Source organism: Xenopus laevis, chromosome 3S, assembly GCF_017654675.1.
Source record: "Xenopus laevis strain J_2021 chromosome 3S, Xenopus_laevis_v10.1, whole genome shotgun sequence".
Taxonomy (NCBI): domain Eukaryota; kingdom Metazoa; phylum Chordata; class Amphibia; order Anura; family Pipidae; genus Xenopus; species Xenopus laevis.
This window is the reverse complement of record NC_054376.1, coordinates 88,432,981-88,457,496: the sequence shown is the minus strand read 5'-3', so window position 1 is coordinate 88,457,496 and position 24,516 is coordinate 88,432,981. Positions and strand designations below refer to the sequence as shown.

Genomic DNA, 24,516 nt, shown 5'->3' with positions numbered 1-24,516 from the left:
AGCTAGAGTTTGAGATGCTACGATCACTCCCAACTATTCTTACCCAGTAAATAATGGGTGTGTATTCATAACATTATCTTATTGTTTATTATTATTTGCCAATAATTATCTGTACAGATCTGATCTGTTCATTACTAACACTAATAATTATTATAGGATAAGTATTACTAGTAGAAAAACATTTAAGGGCACAGCATACACAAGCTGCACACAAGTAACAATGTTCTGCTGAAGGACTTTGTAGTACGTTCCTGGGAAATGTATAAGGCTTATCCAGCTGCTCTAAATAAAATTAAGGACAAATCACATAACTGGGAACACCAAGAAAAAAACCTACATTAAAAATAAAGCAGACAAACAGGGCAACCGGTACAAGCAATAAATCCAATAAAAGCAAAAAAATTAGATGAACAGCAAATGTAACTGATCAAAGCAAAAACCGATGGTATCAATATGTTAGTAATGATATGAGTATATACAGTAAATATTCTGTGTTGCCTTATCAGATGCTGTGGGAAGCACACTGACACTGCAATAACATTATTTACTAAGAAAAGAAGAACAAATATAGAAACATTATTGTTTCTGTGGAGATCTAAAAGATTACACAAAGTGATATATTCAGATCTCTTAAAGAAGTAGTTCACCTTAATATTTATCTTTAGTACAGTGTAGATGGTAACTTTTTAGTTTGGATTTTTTTGTACATTTTAAATGTTCATGTGTGTTCTGCAACTGGTCACTGCGTGTAACCCTGGCAACAAGGAAGCAGTTTGTCAGACAGAATGGAATAAGAAAATGAGAGATTGTGAAAAAAAGGTAAGCAATGCAAAATACCATACTGCTATTCTATGCTATGACATGCTAAAATGGATGAAAAGTGAACTTTCCTCGCAGTGGTTCATTGATATTATCATCCTATTACCAGTGATAATCTCATACGGCCCTATTGGTTCAAACTTACATTTACATTTAAATATAATTTATTATGTATAACTTTGAGACCGGTGCAGATCTTTACTTTGCAAAGTATGGTTATAATATTAAAGTACATATTCAGTATTTAAACTATTACAAGTTTCCATGGAAAGAGCAATGTTGTGAGTCGACCTTACTAGGCAAAAAGGATGCTCCGAGCCAGACAAGTGAAAGTTGCTTACATGCATTGTTTCTGCCAGTGACTTATTATTCATAATATAAATGCATCTCTAGCTCAGTAAGAGCTAGACATGTTTCGGCTACAACGGCCTTCATCAGGTGATCTCTCCAGCTATCTCTTTTCTCATTAGTAACCTTTTGCACTCCAGCATGGGGGTTGCAGCGCGTTGAGAAGCACATTCACACGGATGAATACATAAAGGACTTTTTCTATTTATAGTTGGAAACTTAGTTGAATATTCTGACCGTTTATTATGCAATACGGATTCAAAGAGGAAAAGAAAAATTGCAAGAGCACGTTTTGCAAGTTTGTAGTGCATTTAAAATCAAGTCCCCCAGCAACCAATGTGACTGAGTAAGACAATTTTGCACTTACCCTTAGCTCAGGAGCTCTAGTGAGAAAGCAGGGGATCCTTAAGCTCCAGCCAACCAACCTACACCTGTGAATAATTATATTCCTCCACTATCTATTAACATTCTAAGTTTGTAGTGCATTTAAAATCAAGTCCCCCAGCAACCAATGTGACTGAGTAGTAAGACCATTGTGCACTTACCCTTAGCTCAGGACATCTAGTGAGAAAGCAGGGAGCCCTTATGCCCCAGCCAACCAACCTACACCTGTGAATAATACTCTTCCTGCATTCTAAGTTTGTAGTGCATTTAAAATCAAGTCCCCCAACAGACAATGTGACTGAGTAATAAGACCATGGTGAACTTCACCTTAACTCAGGAGCTATAGTGAAAAAGCAAGGAGCTTTTAAGCCCCGGCCAATCATACATCTATAAATAATTCCCTGTTTTCAAGGCTGAATGGCAGCTATAGGCAATAATTGGCTACAGTTTGTACAAGAAACAGAGAAGAAAATCGCCAGCACTCGGTCTAACCCACAATCTGTAATTGAACAACTGCTATAAACGATAAAAAAAGCCAATATTTGGACACAAACAAAATAAGTAAAATTGCCAGCACACGGTTTGCCTTTAAAAATAATTATTCCAAAAATTTAGGTTTTAGTAGATCCTTACAGTCTCAGGACAATAAAGCAACAATTAAGCATATTTTTTCCTCATATTACAATATATATATATATATATATATATATATATATATATATATATATATATATATATATATATATATATATATATATATATATATATATATATATATATATATATACATATACACACATGACCATGAAAATACATATTAGGTTTCAGATGTGGTTCAGCATTTGGTCAAATATACTGCATAACATTTGGAGGTTTCTGAAACCATGACTAAACTCAAAAACCATAAAACCACGACTGTCATTGAATTTATTAAAAGTTCTGAAAAGCGCTGAACGATAAACTAAAAAATCCGAATACCTTGGAAATCTCTAAAAATTCGAGTCATTTAGACAATTTGTAGCGAAAAAAAGTCCAAAAACCTCTAAAACTCTGGGTTAAAAATGGTCCAGTGGGAGTGCACCTCCCACTGATGTATATACCACCACCTCAAATTTTACTTGGCAAAGTTTTGCCTTAGAGGTTTTCATGGTTTTTACTTTTAGAGCCTTTTAGAAATATAGGAAAACCAAGCATTTTTGGAGATTCATGGGAGAAAAAAATTGAAATTCGATTGTTAATAAATGGGCCCCTTCGTTTTAACTCAAATACAAAATTAACAAATATAAAACATTGGTCAAAACATCATTCTTCACCTCCAACTGCTTCCCATTCTTATACTTGGAAAATATGCCGTCTATAATAGATATTGGTGCTGTCAGAATACCATCTCTGCTAATTACAGTGGTCAGAATGCAAATTACTTAAATGGAATAGGCAAAAGAGACTAAATGTTTATTAAATTATAATTCAATCTCCACACTTACTGTTCCAATACCAAGCACACTAGTCCGGGGGCTTCCATAGCAATGTCTTTATTAGGGTTGCCACCTGTTTGGTTTTGACCTGTACAGGTCGGTTTTTCTTAGGGGTGTTCAGGTCACGACTGCCTGTTAGAGTTTTAGCCTTGTGAAACCCAAACAATAATCTGGCCAATAACCGCCTCTAATGTCAAACCCCCCCCATAAAACACACTCCCAAATATCATAACTGTACCCATCCCGCATTCAATATCACCATCCTACCCCCCTGGTTCACTTTTTGCAGAAGTCAAAGTTGATAACGCTAATCTTTAACAATACTCTGTAATTTATGTCACATCTTTTTAATCATGTCAACTGCCCCTTTATGAATGAAGAAACATTAAGTAGGATAAATACTCAGAATTCTAAGAATATCAACATTAGAACTGGTGTTGCCTCTATTGTCTCATTACAACCATATGCTATAAACTCAAAGCCAAAGATTGTCAATCACCCCCCCCCCCCATATTTCACTGCTATGATTTATGCAAAGTAATGAATATCATGTTTTATCAGTTAACGTATCCTTGTAGGAGGGGTTTAAATAATATTCAAGTTGCAGCCAAGTGCAGGTGCCCCTAGTGTAAGAAAAATGGGTTATAGTTTAAGAATAGGCATTGTTTAACTTAATCGTGGTACTATGACCCTGGGAAATAATTAAATATCACTCTTCCTGCGGTTCTAAAAATAAAAAGCTACAATTTCTTTATGAAATGGATTCAGCATCACTTGCATTGTTCTGATTTGAATGACAATTCTCACTTTTGTATAAAACAAGTGTTAGAATATGGGCCACAGTAAGATTCGTTTAGCAGGTACTCCAGTAGTTAAAATGGCTTCCTGTGCAGAATAATTTTACTGTACAAGCTACGGAAGTAAATTAAGGAGTGCCCGGAAATGTGTCTAATAGCAGGCTCCAGGGTCTCTTGCAGACACTTTCCCAAGGTTTCCTGACATTTTTTTAAATACCAACTTCACTCCCTCTTTATCGGGAGGAAATGGGCTTTGAACAGTCTTTGTCTGATGGCTTACTTCTAGCAGAATGTTGGCAGACCTCATTTTTGTTTTAATAGCTCAATTGTGAATTTCATAAAATGCATGGCATTTGCTTGTTCTAAAAATGTATTGTGTGTTATTTCTAAATACTTCAGGACTTTGGCAAAGATCTTTATAGAAAGATCAAAAATACATTTTTTTAGTAAAGAGTAGTGATGGGCAAAGCTGACCCGTTTAGCTGAAAATTTTAATTACAGTGAAAATTCGCCATAATGCATTGAAGTCTATAGGCGACAATTTTTTTTTGATGCACAACAAATTTTTTCACCCATTATAGTCTACGGCCGTCATTTCGCAGCAAAACTAGGTGAAGAATTTTGCTCATCCCTAGTAAAGATACTTTAAGATCCGTTAGCATTGCAGCAATGGAAAACTTTAATGGGGAACTAAAGACAAGAACATAAACTTGACCACTGAATGTAAATCAAGAGAAAAAGGGTCCATGTAATCCAATGAGTAGTTGATCACTGTGCAAGTAGGGATCAATAAAAAGAGACAAACTATTGTATTATAATATTAATATAGTCAGAATAGATTGCAATAGAATAGATGTTTATCTTAACTTTTTGCTGTAGCTCAGATATGAAGTATCCAGTATTAATGAAATACCTAGAGATTAATGTTTACTTTAAATGTAAAACAATTATATAATAATTTTGGAAAAGCATTAAAGAATGCTTAAAGTGCCACTATAAATGAAGGTCCAAAGATACACTGATATGTTCATTGCATTCATTTTAACTAAATATACACAGGCAATAATTAATTTATTAAAGGGCAATTATTATTACAAATAAACATTGCCAAGCATTTTCATCATACAGTATTTGCAACTAATTCATATTATTGGCTATGCATTTTGCCACAAAGATATATCAAACTCGTTTACAACCTGAGTGGAATGATCAGTTTTACATTCACATGGCTTGCTCACGATCTTCAGCACAACTCTTTTACAACTTCCAGAGAAGAGTGATGGGCAGGCAAAAGCACATTTGTCAATTCAATATAACAAGTTGTATTTCATTTCACCAGCAGGGGGGATACTGGTTACACTCTCTGATGTAAACTATACAAACAGCACATATCGGTTACTTTTAAAGTATAACACAAACTGCACAATGATAGGAATAGTTTGTTTTCTAAGGTGAAAAATGTCTCATATGCAACATAATAAACAATGCAACTAGTTACTAAAAAGTAGCAGCTGCTAATCTCTTGCTGCCACATACAGTAGGCTTTATAATATATGTTATGTATATGTAACTTGGGCCTAGCAGCATAAGGGTTTCCCCCTTGTTTTTCAGACAATTCTGCCATTCTTCACAATACTTTAGATATTTTTTTTTATAATATTACAGAGACCACATGATTAAATTCATGGAATACTATTTTAACATTTAAAGAGAAAGCAATAAAAAATGTTTTGTATACACCAGTACATATAAATATTAGGGATGCACCGTATCCAGGATTTGCTATGGGATTCGGTCAGGATTCTGCCTTTTTCAGCAGGATGTGGATTTGGCCGAATCCTTCAGCCTGGCCGAAGAAATCCGAATCCTAATTTTCGGAGAGGGAAATCGTGTGACTTTTTGTCACAAAACAAGGAAGTAAAAAATGTTTTCCCCTTTCCACCCCTAATTTGCATATACAAATTAGGATTTGGTTCGGCTGAATCTTTTGCGAAGGATCCAGGGGTTCCGCCGAATCCAAAATAGTGGATTTAGTGCATCCCTAATAAATATTCAATTCAGGGGCGGAACTACCGGGGGAGCAGGGGGTGCGAGCGGGCCAGGGCCCACACCCCCTCAGGGCCCACCGGAAGTCCGCCCGCCGCATGTTCCCCGGCCAGTTCCGGGTGTACGGAGGGGGGCGGGGGGCCGGCTGCGCGTCCTGCGCCAGGGCCTGCCCCCTCTAGTTCCGTTTCTGATTCAATTGAATGCAATCATTGAAGACCAGCCTTAAATTTTCAAGTGATCTGATCATCATGAAATCATTATTGATCATCACTATTTTAATTGCCTCTCCTTATTATATTTAAACTTTTAATACAAATAGATATAATGTAATAATATGCTTTTGTAAAATTCTGAATCCTGAAGCCTTGCATCCACAAAAAACTATGTAAAAATCATTTCTTTGAAAGTGATGAAGTCAACCCCAGGATCACAGGTTGGCTGTTTTCAGACCATTTCTTTTTTTGTCAAGTCCAACCGGAATAAAAACATGTACTATTTGGCAAATTTAGAGATCCTCACTTTCAATTTAGTGTGATGAGCCTGATATCAGAGAAACGCATAGACAGTTAATTTTTCTCTGTAATGTATTGAAATGGGATTGGAAAAAATGCCTTGTTTTAAAGCTACATTTATATGTACACTTTGCCAAGTGTAAGAACAATATCGAGAGTTGGTTTCGTTTTTTTTGTAAAAGGTACACTCAAACTGAAACATTCCTCCCACAATACACTGAGCTGCACTGAACAAGTACAATTGGCATTGTGCAGCTGAAAACAATCACTCAAAGAAATTCCAACAATGTAATAAGTATCCTAAAGCAACCATGAATTAAATATGCTGCTCCTGTATGCAAACAATCCACTTTTGTTATTGTTAAAAGGCCATACAATGTATCACATCACCAGACCTTGCTTTCCGTTCTCAACATTTACATTTTGCTCCTGTTTGATTCATATGTTATTAGTAATAGCAACATGGGTTTTATAACCCCAAATGCATTGTGCAGATGCTAGTGCATCAACACTGAGCCACCCCATAGCAATTTGATACACTGCTGTACATTAAGGCAACAAACACTGGGAGCAGTTGACTTGAACCCTGAGACAGCACACTTGGAACAGATGACTCGCATCGGAGGATTGCTGAAAGTTTGTTCTTTTGGGATCAAATTTAAGTAATATATACTTTATGGATGCTGGTCCTTGGAAGGGGAAAAAGCCTTACTGTCTTATATTAGGGATAATTAATAATTACAAAATACCTTAGATGGATTATTAACAAAAAACTACTTGTAACTTCCTAGATGAATTATAACCATTATATTTAGCAGCAAATTAACCACTCTTACCTCTGCAATTGAGTTTTCATTCAGTTGTGTAGTTGGAGGAGGCGAGACAGTAGTTACAGTAGTGCCCAGGTCAGTAACATACCAGCTGGTGCCGTTTTGACTATTTAATTCTGTGCTATTGGTTATCAGTATTAATGGCATGGAAGTTACATTTAAAACATAATTTGTTGTTGTACTTGGTCTGTTGGTTGATGACTTTGTTGTACTTGAGCTGTTGTTTGTTGGCTTTGTTGTACTTGGGCTGTTGTTTGTTGGCTTTGTTGTATTTGGGTTGTTGGTCAGTGGTTCTGTTGTACTTGGGCTGTTGGTCAGTAGATTTGCTGTACTTGAGCTGTTGTTTGTTGGCTTTGTTGTACTTGGGCTGTTGGTCAGTGGTTCTGTTGTACTTGGGCTGGTGGTCAGTAACTTTGCTATACTTGAGCTGTTGTTTGTTGGCTTTGTTGTACTTGGGCTGTTGGTCAGTGGTTCTGTTGTACTTGGGCTGGTGGTCAGTAACTTTGCTATACTTGAGCTGTTGTTTGTTGGCTTTGTTGTACTTGGGCTGTTGGTCGGTGGTTCTGTTGTACTTGGGCTGGTGGTCAGTAGCTTTGTTGTACTTGAGCTGTTGTTTGTTGGCTTTGTTGTACTTGGGCTGTTGGTCGGTGGCTCTGTTGTACTTGGGCTGTTGGTCAGTAGCTTTGTTGTATTTGGGCTGTTGATCGGTGGCTTTGTTGTACTTGGGCTGTTGGCCGGTGGCTCTGTTGTACTTGGGCTGTTGGTCAGTAGCTTTGTTGTATTTGGGCTATTGATCAGGGGCTTTGTTGTACGCAGGCTGTTGGCCAGTGGCTCTGTTGTACTTGGGCTGATGGTCAGTAGCTTTGTTGTACTTTGGCTGTTGATTGGTGGCTTTGTTTTACGTGGGCTGTTGGTTGGCGGCTCTGTTGTACTTGGGCTGTTGGTCAGTAGCTTTGCTTTACTTGAGCTGTTGTTTGTTGGCTTTGTTGTACTTGGACTGTTGGTCGGTGGCTCTGTTGTACTTGGGCTGTTGGTTAGTAGCTTTGTTGTATTTGGGCTGTTGATCGGTGGCTTTGTTGTACTTGGGCTGTTGGCCGGTGGCTCTGTTGTACTTGGGCTGTTGGTCAGTAGCTTTGTTGTATTTGGGCTATTGATCAGTGGCTTTGTTGTACGCAGGCTGTTGGCCAGTGGCTCTGTTGTACTTGGGCTGATGGTCAGTAGCTTTGTTGTACTTGGGCTGTTGATTGGTGGCTTTGTTGTACGTGGGCTGTTGGTTGGCGGCTCTGTTGTACTTGGGCTGTTGGTCAGTAGCTTTGTTGTACTTGGGCTGTTGGTTGGTCGCTTTGTTGTACTTGGGATGTTGGTCGGTGGCTTTGTTGTATGTGGGCTGTTGGTTGGTGGCTTTGTTGTACGTGGGTTGTTGGTTGCTTGCTTTGCTGTACGTGGGCTGTTTGGTTGCTTTGTTGTATGTGGGCTGTTTGTTGGTTGCTTTGCTGTACGTGGGCTGTTGGTTGGTGGCTTTCTTGTATGTGGCCTATTGGTTGGTGGCTCTGAAAGAAAAGTATTCCCTGTTATTATTATTAACATGTATTTATATAGCACCAACATATTTTGCAATGCTGTCGACAAAAAATGGCTGCTATACAAAATGTTTTCAAATTTTTGCAAGAAAAAAAAATATATATATACATTTTTAATTATATAAGCTTTTCATGTGGTGCGGTCAATTGTACTGAGCATGCCACCAAAAAATTCCAGGCCTATGACATAAGCGACATGACATGGCGCCATGCAAATGTGCAAACCACTCCTGAAGCCACAGAAACAAGCACAGATTCGATTTTTTCCGAAAATCGTGGAGAATCAGAAATCAGGGGAATGCATAAGACTGACGGGAGACTGGAGGACAGACTGCAAAATCTGGTCACAGGGCCGATTGACAGGGTTTCAACACACACACACACATATATGTATATACAGTATATATATATACATTTATATGCCCTGAATGCAAAATAATCAATGATTGATTATAATCAGTCTTGTAAAAATGTTCAGAGTAGTAGAGTGACCAAAGTCACTAGCAGCACAGGGATGCAGGACGCATAGGCATTTTAACAAAACAAAAGCCAACTATGTCAGTGAGCTCTGACTCATAGCAGCCAGCCTTTAGCAGAATAACTCTGAAAGAGAATTGGATTACTGCTGGCAACAAAAACTTGCTGGGCTGTAAGAGTGGCTCTGCTAACAGAAATCTACTGTCATGTCTAAATCCACCAATATGCAAAAAGGATCTTAACAAAGACAATGTATTTTCTTTAAAAAAAAATATATATATATATATATATTGGTTTGATAAATATATATTGTGGTTAAACTATATATTTACTTACAACCATGATCGTACCCTTTAAAGTGTGTGTGGCCTATCAAAAGGTCATGTCGATCAATGTCAAATACTATATCAATAAGTCAGATCTGTGCCAAAATTATGGCAAAATAATTTTTCAATTATACAATAGTTGTTTAAAAGAATGTAAAATGTCAGTAATTGTTAATATATATATTTTTTTAAATAACCAAATCTACAACATTATATACCATTTTTAAAAAGCCCCTCAAGAGCTAGTTATGAAAAGTGGCAAGTAATAATAATGTGTAGATTGCCGTTTACCTGTGCACAAGCTCCAGTTGCTAGCCACTCCTCGATCATCCACTTCAATCCTTCTCCATGTATTGGGGTATTTTATCCCCTTTCTTACTACAAGCCTTGGCCCTTGCTTTCTGAGGAAAAGAGAGGTCTCTGCAACCTCAAGTAGATTTTCATTTTCATGGCATATCCACTTGGGGGCCTTGAAACAGGATACCATTATGGCAGGGCGAGAATGTGTGGCTGAAGAGTTGGAGATACCAAGGCACATGGCAGACTTGACATGCTGAAGCTTTCCATCCTCTGTCCATTTCCACTGCTGGCCACGGTTTGTCAAGTTACATCTTCCAACACTTACAAGCTTATTAACAATAATGCACTGATTTTTCTGGTCATGAAGAATGAGAAAGCCTCCTAAAGATGCAAAGAACATTATGGAAATGTATTACTTATGTTCAAGGCTACAGCTAAATGTAAGAAGTTTCTATAGATATACATTGGAAGTGATATATGAAGTAAAGCTGAAACAGATATATCAGATATAAATCATTATTTGCATCTGTACTTGAAATTTAACACATCAATATAACCACAAATAAAATATATTTAGATGAATCCAACAAAAAGGCAAATTGTGAGACTTCAGTTTTAATTTTATTCTTATATCCTCTTGTATATTATCAGGTTCTCTACTAAACACTTTGAGGGTAACTACAATTTTGCAACATTTAGTTAATACATTTCTCAGCAGCTTATCTGGAGTATTAGCAACTATTGTATCAATTCTAACTGCTGCCTGTAATAAAACCCAGAGATTCTGCTCAGCAGGGACAAATATAAGAAATTGTATTAATTAAATGTATCAATTTAGAACAGTTTACAGGGTCGGCTACGCCCTTCCAGAGCTGCTTTAGAAGGTGAAAAAAAAGACTTTACAGTTCAATATTAGAAAAAACAGTGACACATAGAAAATAGAAAGTAATTGGAAAAAGTCATTATTTCTTTTGATCTATCTGAAAACAACTACCCTTTAAGCTTTTTGAAAAGTAAACATAATTCCAAGCAACTCTGCAATATATATCAATTATAAAATATGCAGACTTTTCATGATTTTTAATGGTTTATAACAGTTCCCTAAGCCTAGCCCCCTGCTCTCCCTCTGATCTGACTACTTTGCTGAGCTGGCTGACTACTGTTACTTTGTATGAACAGCCAGCTGTCCTCAGCCTGCATTCTCCAAACCCCACAATTCCCTGCACACGTGATTTCAATAAGGAACAGAACATCACAGTGCAATTCATTATGGGTTATGTAGTTCCTGCATGCTGTCTGTAAGCTGTGGAGAAGTTTATAACATGTGTTTAGTCCATTCTTCTCTGCCAGGATTTGCAAATGATGCAGAAAGAGAAGAATTGTTAAACAGCTGGATTGCAGCATAGAAAATGGCATTTATTCATACTTTTTGAGGATACGGGTAACTGTGATGGGTATATTAGGGGTTTAAGGGGTGTGTTATGTTTGCCTCTTTATTAAATTTTGGTTTGGAAACCGGAGTTCCCCCAATATCCTCAACATCACACAGTGTTTCCTTTGAAAACACTGAAACCTGAGAGACACAATCCATGCCAGTCCCTCCATCCGCACTGCATCCCAAAATCATACTGGAGATTGGAGAAAGCCATCACTTCATGGCACACATAAATAATCCTACCAGGATCCTAAGTATACCCCAATTAATTATTGATAATATTGTTGTTTGCTTGTGGTAGAACTTCTGTTTGTTATATTTTATTACTTTAGTATTTAGAGTTTTTTGTATTTTTTTTAAAGTTTATTGAAAGATCTTTACATATCAGTACAAAGTATAAAGGTGAAATCAACATCAATCGCTATATATTTAATGTGTATAACCAGAACAAAAACAAAGCTTATTATTAAGTGAGCTATTTAGATGAGCTGTATAACTGTACTAGAACAATGTATTTGTTGGTACATTTTTAATACCCTATAAATCCCTTGTTTCCCTGACCCACTCTGCTGCCAATTACCCCTCATAAGTAGAGGCCCATCTCTCCCCTGCCCATTTCCTCTGCCCATCTCACCTATTTTCCCTGCCCAGCCAACATTTGCTAACCCTGCGATATCATCATCTGCCCACAAGTGATTTGTTTTTTCATTTGGACATTCATGTTTGCCATGAGAGTCCATAAAGGGATGCTGTCATGATTTTTATGATGTTACATAGTTAAATTGGGTTGAAAAAAGACAAAGTCCATCAAGTTCAACCTCTCCAAATGAAAACCCAGCATCCATACACACACACCCCTCCCTACTTTCACATAAATTCTATATACCCATATCTATACTAACTATAGAGTTTAGTATCACAATAGCCTTTGATATTAGGTCTATCCAAAAAATCATCCAAGCCATTCTTAAAGGCATTAACAGAATCAGCATCACAACATCACCCGGCAGTGCATTCCACAACCTCACTGTCCTGACTGTGAAGAACCCCCTACGTTGCTTCAAATGAAAGTTCTTTTCTTGTAGTCTGAAGGGGTGGCCTCTGGTACGGTGATCCTCTTTATGGGTAAAAAGGTCCCCTGCTATTTGTCTATAATGTCCTCTAATGTACTTGTAAAGTGTAATCAAGTCCCCTCGCAATCACCTTTTTTCCAGAGAAAACAACCCCAACCTAATGTAGTTAGGTTTGTAGTGATGTGGTTTTGATTTCTAAATTACACTGTTTACACTGCAAATAATTCACTCTACAATATACATTCCTGAACCAGCAAGTGAATTGTTTTAGTTGTAATATTGGTGTGTATGCAGCCATCTCATGTCATTTTGCCTGGTCATTTGCTTTCAGAAAGAGTCAGCACTTTAGGATGGAACTGCCTTTTGGCAGGCTGTTGTTTCTTCTACTCAATAACTGAAGGTGTCGCAGTGGGACCTGGATTTTACTATTGAGTGCTGTTCTTAGGTCTACTAGGCAGCTGTTATTTTGTGTTAGAGAGCTGCTATCTGCAGTACAGCAGTAAAGAGTGACTAAAGTTTATCAGAGCATAAGTCACATGACTGGGGGCAGCTGGGAAACTGACAATATGTCTACCCCAATGTCAGATTTCAAAATTAAATATAAAAAAAACTGTTTGCTGTTTTGACAAACGGATTTTAGTGCAGAATTCTGCTGGAGCAGCACTATTACCTGATGCATTTTGAAAAACATTTTTTTCCCATGACAGTATCCCTGTAATTATTATTCTGAGTACTCTCTAACTTGCAGAGAGCTAGGGGGTGGATAATGATGCTGGATTCTTTAAAATGTTCTTACTACCTACAAGTCTTAAAAGGTTCTCTACAGTGCTTACCTAAATGCTATAAACATTTTGGTCTGATATGCATATTATAGTGGCCAGCAAATATGGCAATTTGCCAAAATGCACACATGACCCCATATGCAACCTATCTTGTCTGACTGGGTAGTTCCTTGTATGAATAAATCATATGGTTGCCCACTAATACTAACCACTTAAAGACTGCTCAGTATCCACTATATTTGGCTGTGTACAATTTCCAATAGGCAAGAACCCCCATGGGGAGTATTTACAGGTGTATGTTACTTGGCAGGGGCTTAAAAGCTCCCTGTATTGTGCACAATGGTCTTATTACTCAGTCACATTAGTTGCTGGGGGACTTGATTTTTAATGCACTACAAACTCACGAAGCTCACATATAGTGTAGGACTCAATTACAATGAGCTGCCTTGACGTGGCACATAAGCTTACATATTTTAGCCTCATTTTTTGTAATAATTATTTTTAAAGGAAAACCATGCGTTGGCAATCTTTCTTTTTGTGTTAATAGTGCTGTTCAACTCCAGATTGTGGGTTAGACCGAGCGCTGGCGTTTTTTTTCCTGTGTTTCAAGAAACCCCATGGGGTCTGCAAAACTTTGGCTTTGCCAAGAAATCATAGCTTATATCTAAGAATATAGAATTGAGTCTTAGCCATCATCCCTTTTTTGCCCATAAAATCAGCATTTAGGTAGGGAATGGGCCAAGACATCACTTGGGACAAAACTATGATGTACTATGTGTATAGGTGGGGAAATGGGTAGCGTAGACAGGGAAATGGGTGGATGAGGTAGGGAAATGAACGGAGCAGAGGCGGGCCTGTGGTTATTAGGGGTATTTGGGAATCGGAGAGGGTCAGGGAAGGGAGGGATTTATAGGGTATTACAAATTCTTACGGCAAGTTAATTGCTGGTAAATTTGTAATAGTGGCTCCGACCCTAGCTGATGATTTACTGACTAGGCCAATCAAATACCGGGCAGGTGGCAACCTTAGCTGTTATAGAAGTATGACGAATAGAAACTAGCAGAAAAGCAAGGAGTGCCTGATGATGAGCACTAAGAGTATTGGGCAAACTTCATTGTGAAATAATTTTACCTCAGTAACGCAAGCTTTGCACAAAAAAGTGTTTGGATTCAAAATTTATCTGATGGCCATGACTTCATACTTGGCATTCAAGACAATTAACATCGCATTCAGCAGCAATAATTCAGGTGCTTGTTTTAAAGGGGTCAGAAATATGGACACAGTGACTGATGAAGTGCCAAGTGGAAATCTTCTGCCAGCTTCCGAGCTCTGCATTAGACTCATTTGAGACAGAAAGCTCTGGGGCAACACCTCAAATGTAATAACAGGCAATTTTTTTCCAGGTACTGTAACTGATTGCAACCAATAGCATGTCAGCTTCTAAACTGCTGACCAGTAAATGCTTCCCCCAGATTGGTTGGCTATAGGTGAATAGACCAGTGAACCTTTAATTATATAAGCCTCTTAAATGTATTAATTTAAAAACATCTGTTTTGTTTGTGTGTGGGGTTTAATATGTTTCCTCTAAGTTTTTTATAATTTCTCCAGTCTGAATATTAAAGAGGAACTCCACAAAACATAACTTGAGCTTTTTGAAAAGTAAACATAATTTCAAGCAATTTTGCAATATACAGTACATCAATTAAAAAATATGATTTTTAATGGTTTCTGACAGTTCCCTACGCCTTGCCCCGTGCTCTTTTGCTGATCTTTCGGACTACTTTGCTGAGCTGGCTGACTACTGTTGTATCAGCAGCCAGCTGTCCTCAGCCTGCATCCTCCAAACCCCACAATTCACTGCACACATGATTTCAATAAGGAAAGGAACATCACAGTGCAATGCATTGTGGGTTATGTAGTTCCTGCATGCTGCCTGTAAGCTGTTTAGAAGCTGTTTAGAAGTTTTGTAACATCAGTGTTTAGTCCCTGCCAGGATTTCAAATGGTGCAAAAAGAGAACTGTTAACCGGCTGGATTTCAGCATAGAAATTGCCATTTGTTAATACTTTTTGAAGAAACAGGTAACTGTTATGGGTATATTGGGGGTTTCTGTGTTATGTGGGCCTCTTTATAAAAATTTGGGTTTGGAAGCGAAGTTCCCTTTTAACATCAGAAAATGGCAAAGATGTCTGTTTTTTTTTTTTTTAACAATAAGGCACTTTTCTAAATCAGGCTTGTGGGTTAAAATGTTTTCAACATACCTTTTACTAATGTAAAACTTATCAGAGTATAATACACAAAAGCCATGAATATCTTGTAAATTATATCCTTATAAACGGTGACTAGTGATGTCATCAGTTATAAACGGTGAGTAGTGATGTCATTTCTGTCACATGACTCACTGAAATTTGTGTATTATAATAAATAAAGTACCCCCAGTTGTAAAATATGAGTATATTAAAAGTTACCTCGGAGTTCCATGACCTGTATAAAAACACTCGGCCTTCGGCCTCGTGTTTTTATATGGTCATGAAACTCCTCGGTAACTTTTAATGTCCTTATATTTTACAAGAGGGGGTACTTTATTCACTATATTACTTATGTACATAATAAGATCAATGGTGCAAATATTCTGAATAACAGCTTGCTTGTTATGCAATCTCTCTGTCAATATAACTTTCAGCCAGAACAATATCAGGGAAGTAGCATGCATTTCTACATAATTATGTCTTTTCTAAAGCAAGTGTGGACATTTCCTAAGTGGTTCAATAGTTGGGTTTGAGCTCTGAGTTCTAAATTCTGAGAACGATAGCAAAGCTAAGGACGTAGATGTCCTCAACAATGTTCTGTCCCAGCAGTAGTAAAATCACTTTGCTACTATGAGGAAAATTTACTTAACTTCGAAGTTGCGCCAGCGTTGGCTTCGTTGCACTTCACCATGGCGCCGCTAATTCACTAAAATCCGAAGTAGCGCTCAGGGAGGCGAAAGGTAGTGAAGTTGCGCTAGCGTTACTTCGTCAAGCAAATCGAAGTTACGCTATTGATGCCTAATTTGCATACGGCGCCAAATTAAAGTACAATGGCCGTATATGTAGCAGCAAATACATTACACTACACAAGGCTGGGAAAGCTTCATAAAATAAAATAGAGTTGTCATTTTGCCCTATACTTGTGCCCACTGTATAGTTTAGGTGCCATATGTTAGGAAATGTAGGGGGGGAAGGAGGTTACCCCCCAAAAAATATACAGTCTTTTTCAGCCTATCACCCTTAAAAAAGTAAAAGACGCCAGTGTTTTTTGGGACTTAGAAAAATGTCAACTTTTTTTGAAGCAAGCCCTATCTACTCTAGTGCACTTCGTCTGAGGTGGCGAAGGCATGTCTGGCGCAAGAGGTAACGTTCAGTTATATAAGTTAGTGAATTAACGTAGTTACGTCCCTTCGCCATAGCGCAACTTCGCCTGGCGTAAGGGTGCGAAGTTTTGCTAGAGTAGGTCCACTACGCTAACGGTTTATGCCAGCACCCGTTAGTAAATCAGCGAAGTAACGGAATGATGTCACGCTGGCGAATTTTGCCCCTATGTGTTTAACAATACTGCCATGGGTTAATGCTTTTTCCATAAAAAGGACAATAGCACCAAGGAATGACTGTGATTCTGTTACACAGTGGGCTACAGGTCTGAGAGACCCCTCTCACTCCTTATGTAAATAACACACTCAAGGCCTGTAAAGGATTCCGTTTGGGTCCAAACTATTATACATACAGATTCCCCAGGGCACATTATTTTGATCCAAAAGCTTAAGAACACTGATCAGATTGCAGGTTTGGATTAGTGATGCTGTTTTATTCTCTCCTTGACAAAGTGAGGGCTGCTTTAGATGTTAGTTTCCTCTATTCTCCTCTGGATCAACTAGGAGCTGAAGAAGTGGAGTAAAAGGTTAAGTGTGATGGGATTAACCCCTCAGTATTAGCATGTTACCACCATAGCTGATGTGTATATATATATGTTATGTTCATATCTACAGCCATTCTTCTAAGGCAGCAGTAACACATGGCAGAATGACAGGAGGATACCAAGCTAAACCCAAGGCTGTGCCAGAGTGGGCAGACTGTGTGAGAAGTATCAGGGCACATTACACCCACAACATGGCTCTTTTTTTACCCAGAAAGTCTTGGGCAGGGCGTCCTGCTGTATATGCCATGATGCAGCTCACACACTAAACCACATCACACTTGTCAGTGGCATCTCCTGCTCAGCCACACTGGTGATTGTGCCTTCTTCTACCAAGTCTTATGGCAGCTCTCTGCCCTGGCACCCCGTGCCCGCACTCACCTGAGAGGCCCCAGTGTAGGCAGCTGAGTAGCAGCAGTGCAAATCCCCGATCCATTTTGCAGCTGGTCAGCCGTTCCCCATACTTCTCCCAACGAGCCAGATAAGTGAGAAGCCAGTGCTAGGAAGGAAATGCGCCTTCACGGAGGGAAAAAGACCGTGACGAGCAACTTCCTTCCATTCAATTGTTTGGGGATATTTCTGCAGAACGTGCGAGTCTTCAGCATTGATTTAATATCTGCTGTGTGAGCGTTCCTCTGGCATTGGCACAAGTGTGTGTAGTGATAACAGAGTGAGGCTGCCTGCCATACACTTACCCAGAGAGCAATGCGCCCGCGTTCCTACAGCTGATGGCGCGGTATTCACGCTGTACCGCACAAATCTTCCCTGTTCTTTGGCGGGACCATGTAACTTCCTCGCTGTTACTAGTGCCCACAGTGGGGAAAATATACATTTTACACATATTACATTTATTTTTGCATGAGCCAGTTGGAAGCTGAAGCATAAACAGTACAATTCCACACGCATTATGTTCAGTGCAGCAGTTCACACTGGAGTCTGTGTGTGTGTGGTAACATGCTGGCAAGCCTGACACAATATACTCCGTGCACTTATGTTAGTATACATGCCATTTCCACTATCCATTGGTTCTAAGGAGAAGGTTGGATTCTGAACACACAGTTTACTTTTTATGTCTTTAATTCATGACCATTTACAAGCCAGTTGAGCATTTGGGGTGCCACTCGTGGTCGTGGAGTTGTTCCAGTGACCAGACTATGGCATTTTTTGGTCTGTTTGCCATCACACCAACTTCAGTCAGTCACAGATTCCTTGAGTACAAGTGGACACCCTGATCAGTTATGGCTTGATTACTAAAGAGCATTAGGGTTGCCACCTGGCCGGTATTTTAGTGGCCTGGCCGGTAAAAATGAGGGTTGATCCCAATGTTATTAATAGGGAAAAAAGATAAATATATAGGAAGACCGGTATTTTTTTCCATAAAAGGTGGCAACCCTAAAGGCCATATGGCTCAACTTTGGGTTTCCACGTTATTTTGGGCAGGTCTGGACTGGGAGTCAAAATAGCCCTGGCATTACAAGTACAGAGAGGCCCAATGAGCTTCCCACCTAGGGTTGCCACCGTTTGAAGCGGTGGAGACTGGGCAGGGGGCGGGACATAGAGGGGAGTCTCTGTGCCATCAGGGGGCAGGGCTGTGACATAGCAATTGGTGATTCAAGGGAATTCTGCCCGGTTTTCCTTATTTTGAAAACCAGGCAGGAGGAAGTTTTGACCTGGGCAGCCCTTCAAAAAATAAAACCCTATTCCCACCAGCCCACTAAATAGTGACTTTCTATGGCATCTTATGGCAGCCCCTCTGGCATTTGCCAGAACCCACAGATTGCCAGCCGGGCCTGATTCTGGGTGTATCTTAAAGGATACATTTTGTGTAAAAAATAAGAATGTACCAGTGCATTATACTCATTTACAGTAGAACCCCCATTTTACATCCCCTGATTTTAAGTTTCCCTTCATTTTACATTGTTGTTTGGTGGTACCACCTATATATTATATAAGAACATGGCAAATAATTCAAAAGCTATAAAAAATAAATAATGAAGACCAGTTAAAAAGTTGCTTAGCATTATGCATACTAAAAGTTACCGTAAAGGTGAACCACCTTTTTAAATAGTAGTGTTTCAGACTGATGTATTGAATATTTTTGCAAAAACCCTAATAATCCCGTCCATATCTTCCACTTCCTGCTCCATGAATTCCCAGGCTGTGCAGGGGAGCCAGGCGGCTCTCAGCTCACTGCACTGTAGGACAGGAACCAATCAGCAGCTAGCGGGACCTGATAGGGAACTGAAGCCTGTCTGTGCTTATATGACTGCAGGGCTGTGATTGGCTGTCCCCCTCCTACTGTGCTTGTATGACTGCAGGGACCATTAGGACATGCCCACCCCTCATTTGAAACACACACAGGGACCAGAGAACATCTATAGGGAGCTCCAATAAAGGGGCTAGTTTTAAAGATAATATTCATTTTTAGCACTATGTAAAAGCAACACCATATATTACTTATAATTGCCTACAAAATTAGTTTTTTTTTCATTTATCCTATTTGTCTACTTTAATGGTACCCTTTAATACAGTAAATTTGTTTCCTATAATAGCTGTAATTAAAGTACCAATACTCTATATAAATTAGATAGAGTGTCTGTAGGATATCTGTTTGTCCTGAATCTATAAATACAATAATTTTTGGCACCAACAGCCATATTTATATTAGGAACGCTCTCATTCTTTCAGGGGCACATTTACTTAGCTCGAGTGAAGGATTAGAATGAAAAATACTTCGTATTTCGAAGTATTTTTTTGGCTACTTCGACCATCGAATTGGCTACTTCGACCTTCGACTACGTCTTCGAATCGAACGATTTGAACTAAAAATCGTTCAACCATTCGATAGTCGAAGTACTGTCTCTTTAAAAAAAACTTCGACCACCTACTTCGCCACCTTAAACCTACTGAGCACCAATGTTAGCCTATGGGGAAGGTCCCCATAGGCTTTCCTAGCAATTTGTGATCGAAGGAAAATCGTTCGATCGATGAGTTAAAATCCTTCAAATCGTTTGATTCAAAGGATTTAATGGTTCAATTGAATGATTTTTCCTTCGATCGTTCGATCGAACGAACTGCGGTCAATCCTTCGACTTCGATATTCGAAGTCGAAGGATTTAACTTCGATGGTCGAATATCGAGGGTTAATTAACCCTCGATATTCGACCCATAGTAAATGTGCCCCTCAGTGTGTAGAAATCCATGAATGACATTTGACCCATTAGTGCTAATACTAAACAGTAAATTGTATCTTTCCTGCTCTGGAAAGCGATCCTTCCAGCCTTGGAAAATTGAACAGCAGCTTCAGTGTATAGTGCATAGCACACACACACATATATATATATATATATATATATATATATATATATATATATATATATATATATATATATATATATATATATATATATATTCATACATATGTGCCATGTAGCCATTTTTCAATTTCTGACATTGCTACACAAGCAGCTTGATTATATGAACTATAGTAATGTTTCTGAAGCAAACACATCAGTTTTACCAGTTCAGGGCAACAGTAAACAATATTTTCTTTACTTTAAAACACTTTCATTTTTTGGTGTTAATGCTCCTTTAAAAGCACAGTAATATGCATTAGCATCCTAGTTTTCTTTATCTTAAAAACATATTTAGTATGGTGCAGACTGCAGTATTCTATGGGAAACTGAAATTGGTCTTCATTTTTATCTGGCCAAAAATCATCTAAAAGTTGACTGGCAGGTTTGATTTTCACATCGGATTAAGGACTGCATTGGCTCGTTTATCTCGTTTGTCCCGACAGCCCCTATTCTGGTCGTTATAATCCGATTGTTTGACTGAGGGGGATTGTATTAGCTTGATATCTCCCAATTTATGTGGTAATATCGGGGGGGGGGGATTAGCAATCATTTAGTGACCTTGCCAAATGAGTGGATCTTATAATGTATGGCCACCTTACCTTTAAAACCACATAAAATCTGTAATACACATGCACTGCAAAGTTGCTTAGCATTACATTTTCTTTTATTAAGCAAATGTTAATTTTTGGGTTTACATTTCCATGAAGAAGAACCTAATCATATTCATGATGTCACAGGCAGAATACCCATGTCACACAGGATTAATTTAGAGTCCATCTAAGGTCCTCGGATATACTGTACTTAGTGTTAAATTCTTCCTCTCTAACATACTGGAGTACAAAAATGCAAGAGAATTTTAACCAAGTGTACTTCATTGCCAGTGTATATCCAAATGTTAAATGCACAGAATGGCCATTCCTGAAAATAAATCAGTTTACGGAACATCAATATCTTATAGCGTAGTACAAATAAAATTATTATATCATCATAGCGGCATTCTACTTTCTCTGGAAGCAGATAATATTGTCCCAAAATAGAAAAAAAAATAATTTATGATCAGAGTGACGGCACCTGCAGTTAGAAGTGCTCTGATTTGTCGTTACATATTGCTTTGCAGTTGCACATACATCTATAGGGCAATGGAGCAAACATATTAAATGCACAAATTCGTTAATTTACCTTTGCAGTAAAAGACAACAACGTATATTTTTCCAGTCTTGCAGTTTTAATATATGCTATAAATTCCTCAGGTAAAATAACTCACAGGATTTACAAATACACTGTATTTAGATCTGCAATAGTAAAACCCACAGAATTAAGAGTAAAGGTATATCCACTTAATAAAAGACATTGTGCTGTGGAAACAAAATCATCGAACAGAATTTCACAAGTCTCCAACTGAACAAGAACACGTTCATAGAAAATATTTGACTGATTTTATACAGTTTAGATAGAGAAATATCAAGATATTTTTTTTTCTTCTTTTTTTGCAAAAATAGAATAACATAAATTGATTAATTGCAACACTAGCAGCAATAATCTCATGTGGTAATGAAACAAGCTCACCACATAATATATAATAGCACTTGGCAGGTACAGGGTGAAAACTGACAATCCATGTACAAGACATATGTTTCGCAAAGGTTTATTTGTTATACAATGAATAATCTTTAGAAATCCATTGGCTGACTGTAGTACATACATTCTGTATTGCAGATAATCTTATCTCAGTTATACATCCACCTTTCAGTTACGTATACTGTATATAAAACGCATATACAACTACTGTTTATCAGAGAAGTAGCTTCCATTATTATTATTAATCTGTAGTACAAGGTACATTCAGTTACAGACCAGAGTCCATCTCATCGCACCAGACTTTCCAGCAAGCCTTCAAGGGTTGTCTTCCCATTTACCGTCATGCAGTCTACTTGGCTCCTTTAATAAACTGCTGGTTGGTAATAAAACAGATTACCTTAAAAAGATCAATTTCATTTTCTTATTGGCTGCTCACTGGACAGTTTCCGCAGATAATCGGTTTTCGTATAAGCGTAGTGCATGGTGCACAAACTGATATTGCTCACTTGTTTGAACCATTCCACCCCTGTCAAAGGAAGATATGTACACAGTAAAGATAGCATAGAAAATGCAGCACAATGCTCTATCTCCAACTCAAAACTTCATATACAGTATATAAGTTGTAGTAACTGTCAACAAGTTTAAATGAATTGGTATTTGCAAGCAATTTTCATTGCGTTTGTTAATACTGTAACTGCTATGTTATTATACGAGTCTGGGTACTCCATGGTAGAGAGGCCCTAAATTGTGGGGAAAAATAGAGCTCATACAGATGCAGCCATTTTTTCTTTTTACTTACATTTATCATAGTATGGACTAAGCATGGATGGATAATTATAAATAGATTTGTTATTGTAAAAACAACCTTCAAATGGTAAGCCTTAGCAGGGACCTATGATTATTAGAGTGTTTTAATCTTACACAACCATAAATCATTAAAGTGGACCTGTCACCCAGACACAAAAATCTGTATAATAAAAGTCCTTTTCAAATTAAACATGAAAACCAATTTCTATTTTTTACACATTTCAGCTGTCAATCAAATATTGTTTGCCCCTCCTCTATGCCTTAGGCATAGAGGCGGCCAGACAATTACTTTCACTTTCCATTCAGCACTTCCTAGATGTCACTGCCCTCCACACATTCCCCCATTCTCTTTACCATTTAATTGTGTAGCCAGGGCATGGGGATGGACATCAAGTTCCCCATTCTGGTGCACAAACAAGATTCTGAGATGATGTAAGGCTTGCCTTAATAACAGTGTCCACAAAATGGCTCCTGCCTCCTTGCTATAATTATGAAATCCCAGACTGAAGGAAACTAGATTCAAATAATTTATACAGTGTAATTAAAGTTCACTGTGCTTGAATCATGTGATAAAATAGGATTTTTAATAATTTTTTTGGGTGACGAGTTATTTACAACTTGACTTTTTTTCACTTTATTAAAAAAAAAAAACTGTGGCCAAACTCCCAAACCCAAATCCCCTTAATTTACAAAAACTCGCAACAAAATCGAGCATCATTTCGGGTTGTGCAACTTTTTCGAAATGTCGCCTCCAAAAACTTACATTTATCGGCTTATCAAATGAAAACCAGTGCAAACAGCTCAAAACTATCAAGGATCCTGAATGTAAAAAACATGTTCCAATTGTTAAAGGGACCATCTGCCATTGACTTCTACGGGATTTTGGTTTTAGCTGGAGTATTTTTGGATTTGAATTTTTAGCAGCTTTAGAGCATACTAAAGCATCGGAGAGTCAATCCAACACTCAAGAGTGGCTTGGGATTTCACTGCAAAACAGTGTTGGCTCAGTCATGGATTGTAACTTTTTTGAGTGGTTAATGGTGGGTCAATATTACACCAAACGCCGACCTTTGACCTTTTGCCACACATCAGCAGTGGACCAGAAAGTACAGTATCATTTAGAAACTTTATTTTCCCCTAAATTGTTTTTGCTTCGAAACCCAACAAATTCTAATACTGGCTAACTTGGTATAAAACGATTATTAAATGAGACAGCATGTGGGGAAGCCTACAAAGACATGCAATCATTAATTCACAATCATGAATACATCCAATTGCTAGAAATCTTTAGGAATGCCTGTTGGATCTTCAATATGCATCCCAGATTTCCAGCTCAAGTAGCTTCCTTGTGCAGGGGTAGGTTTATGTACAGAAGCATTACTTGACACAATCTGACTATTCTGACATTTATTTGCTTCAGAGAAGTATTTATGCAAGTAAAACACCTTATTAGCTTTGATGCCTGTGGCAAAAACTAGATCTTTGTGTTCTTTGTGTATACTCATTGCTCACACCCTTCATGACCATGAGTTCACATATACACTGGGCAGCTTTTCCTGTCATTTCCTAGCAGGCTGCAATATATCCTGTTGAATGTTTGGTCAAAGGACACATTTTTGCTATGACAATGTCTTTTTGAGC

At 38.1% G+C, this 24,516-nt stretch overlaps 2 protein-coding genes across 3 annotated transcripts in view; both read right to left on the bottom strand.

Moving 5' to 3' along the window:
• Positions 1-17,794, bottom strand: part of LOC108713150 (receptor-type tyrosine-protein phosphatase beta) — a 59,838-nt gene extending 42,044 nt beyond the window's left edge. The window contains exons 1-3 of the mRNA XM_041588607.1: positions 17,516-17,794; positions 9,886-10,275; positions 7,218-8,761 (exon numbers count right to left, since the gene is read on the bottom strand). Of these exons, the coding sequence (XP_041444541.1) occupies positions 7,218-8,761; positions 9,886-10,275; positions 17,516-17,570 (1,989 nt within the window). The 5' untranslated portion in view covers positions 17,571-17,794. The remainder of the gene's footprint in view (positions 1-7,217; positions 8,762-9,885; positions 10,276-17,515) is intronic.
• Positions 17,795-21,694: 3,900 nt separating this feature from the next.
• Positions 21,695-24,516, bottom strand: part of ptprr.S (protein tyrosine phosphatase receptor type R S homeolog) — an 89,121-nt gene continuing 86,299 nt past the window's right edge. For both annotated transcript variants that reach the window (XM_041588605.1, XM_041588606.1), the window contains exon 14: positions 21,695-22,594. In XM_041588605.1, the coding sequence (XP_041444539.1) occupies positions 22,501-22,594 (94 nt within the window). In that variant the 3' untranslated portion in view covers positions 21,695-22,500. The remainder of the gene's footprint in view (positions 22,595-24,516) is intronic.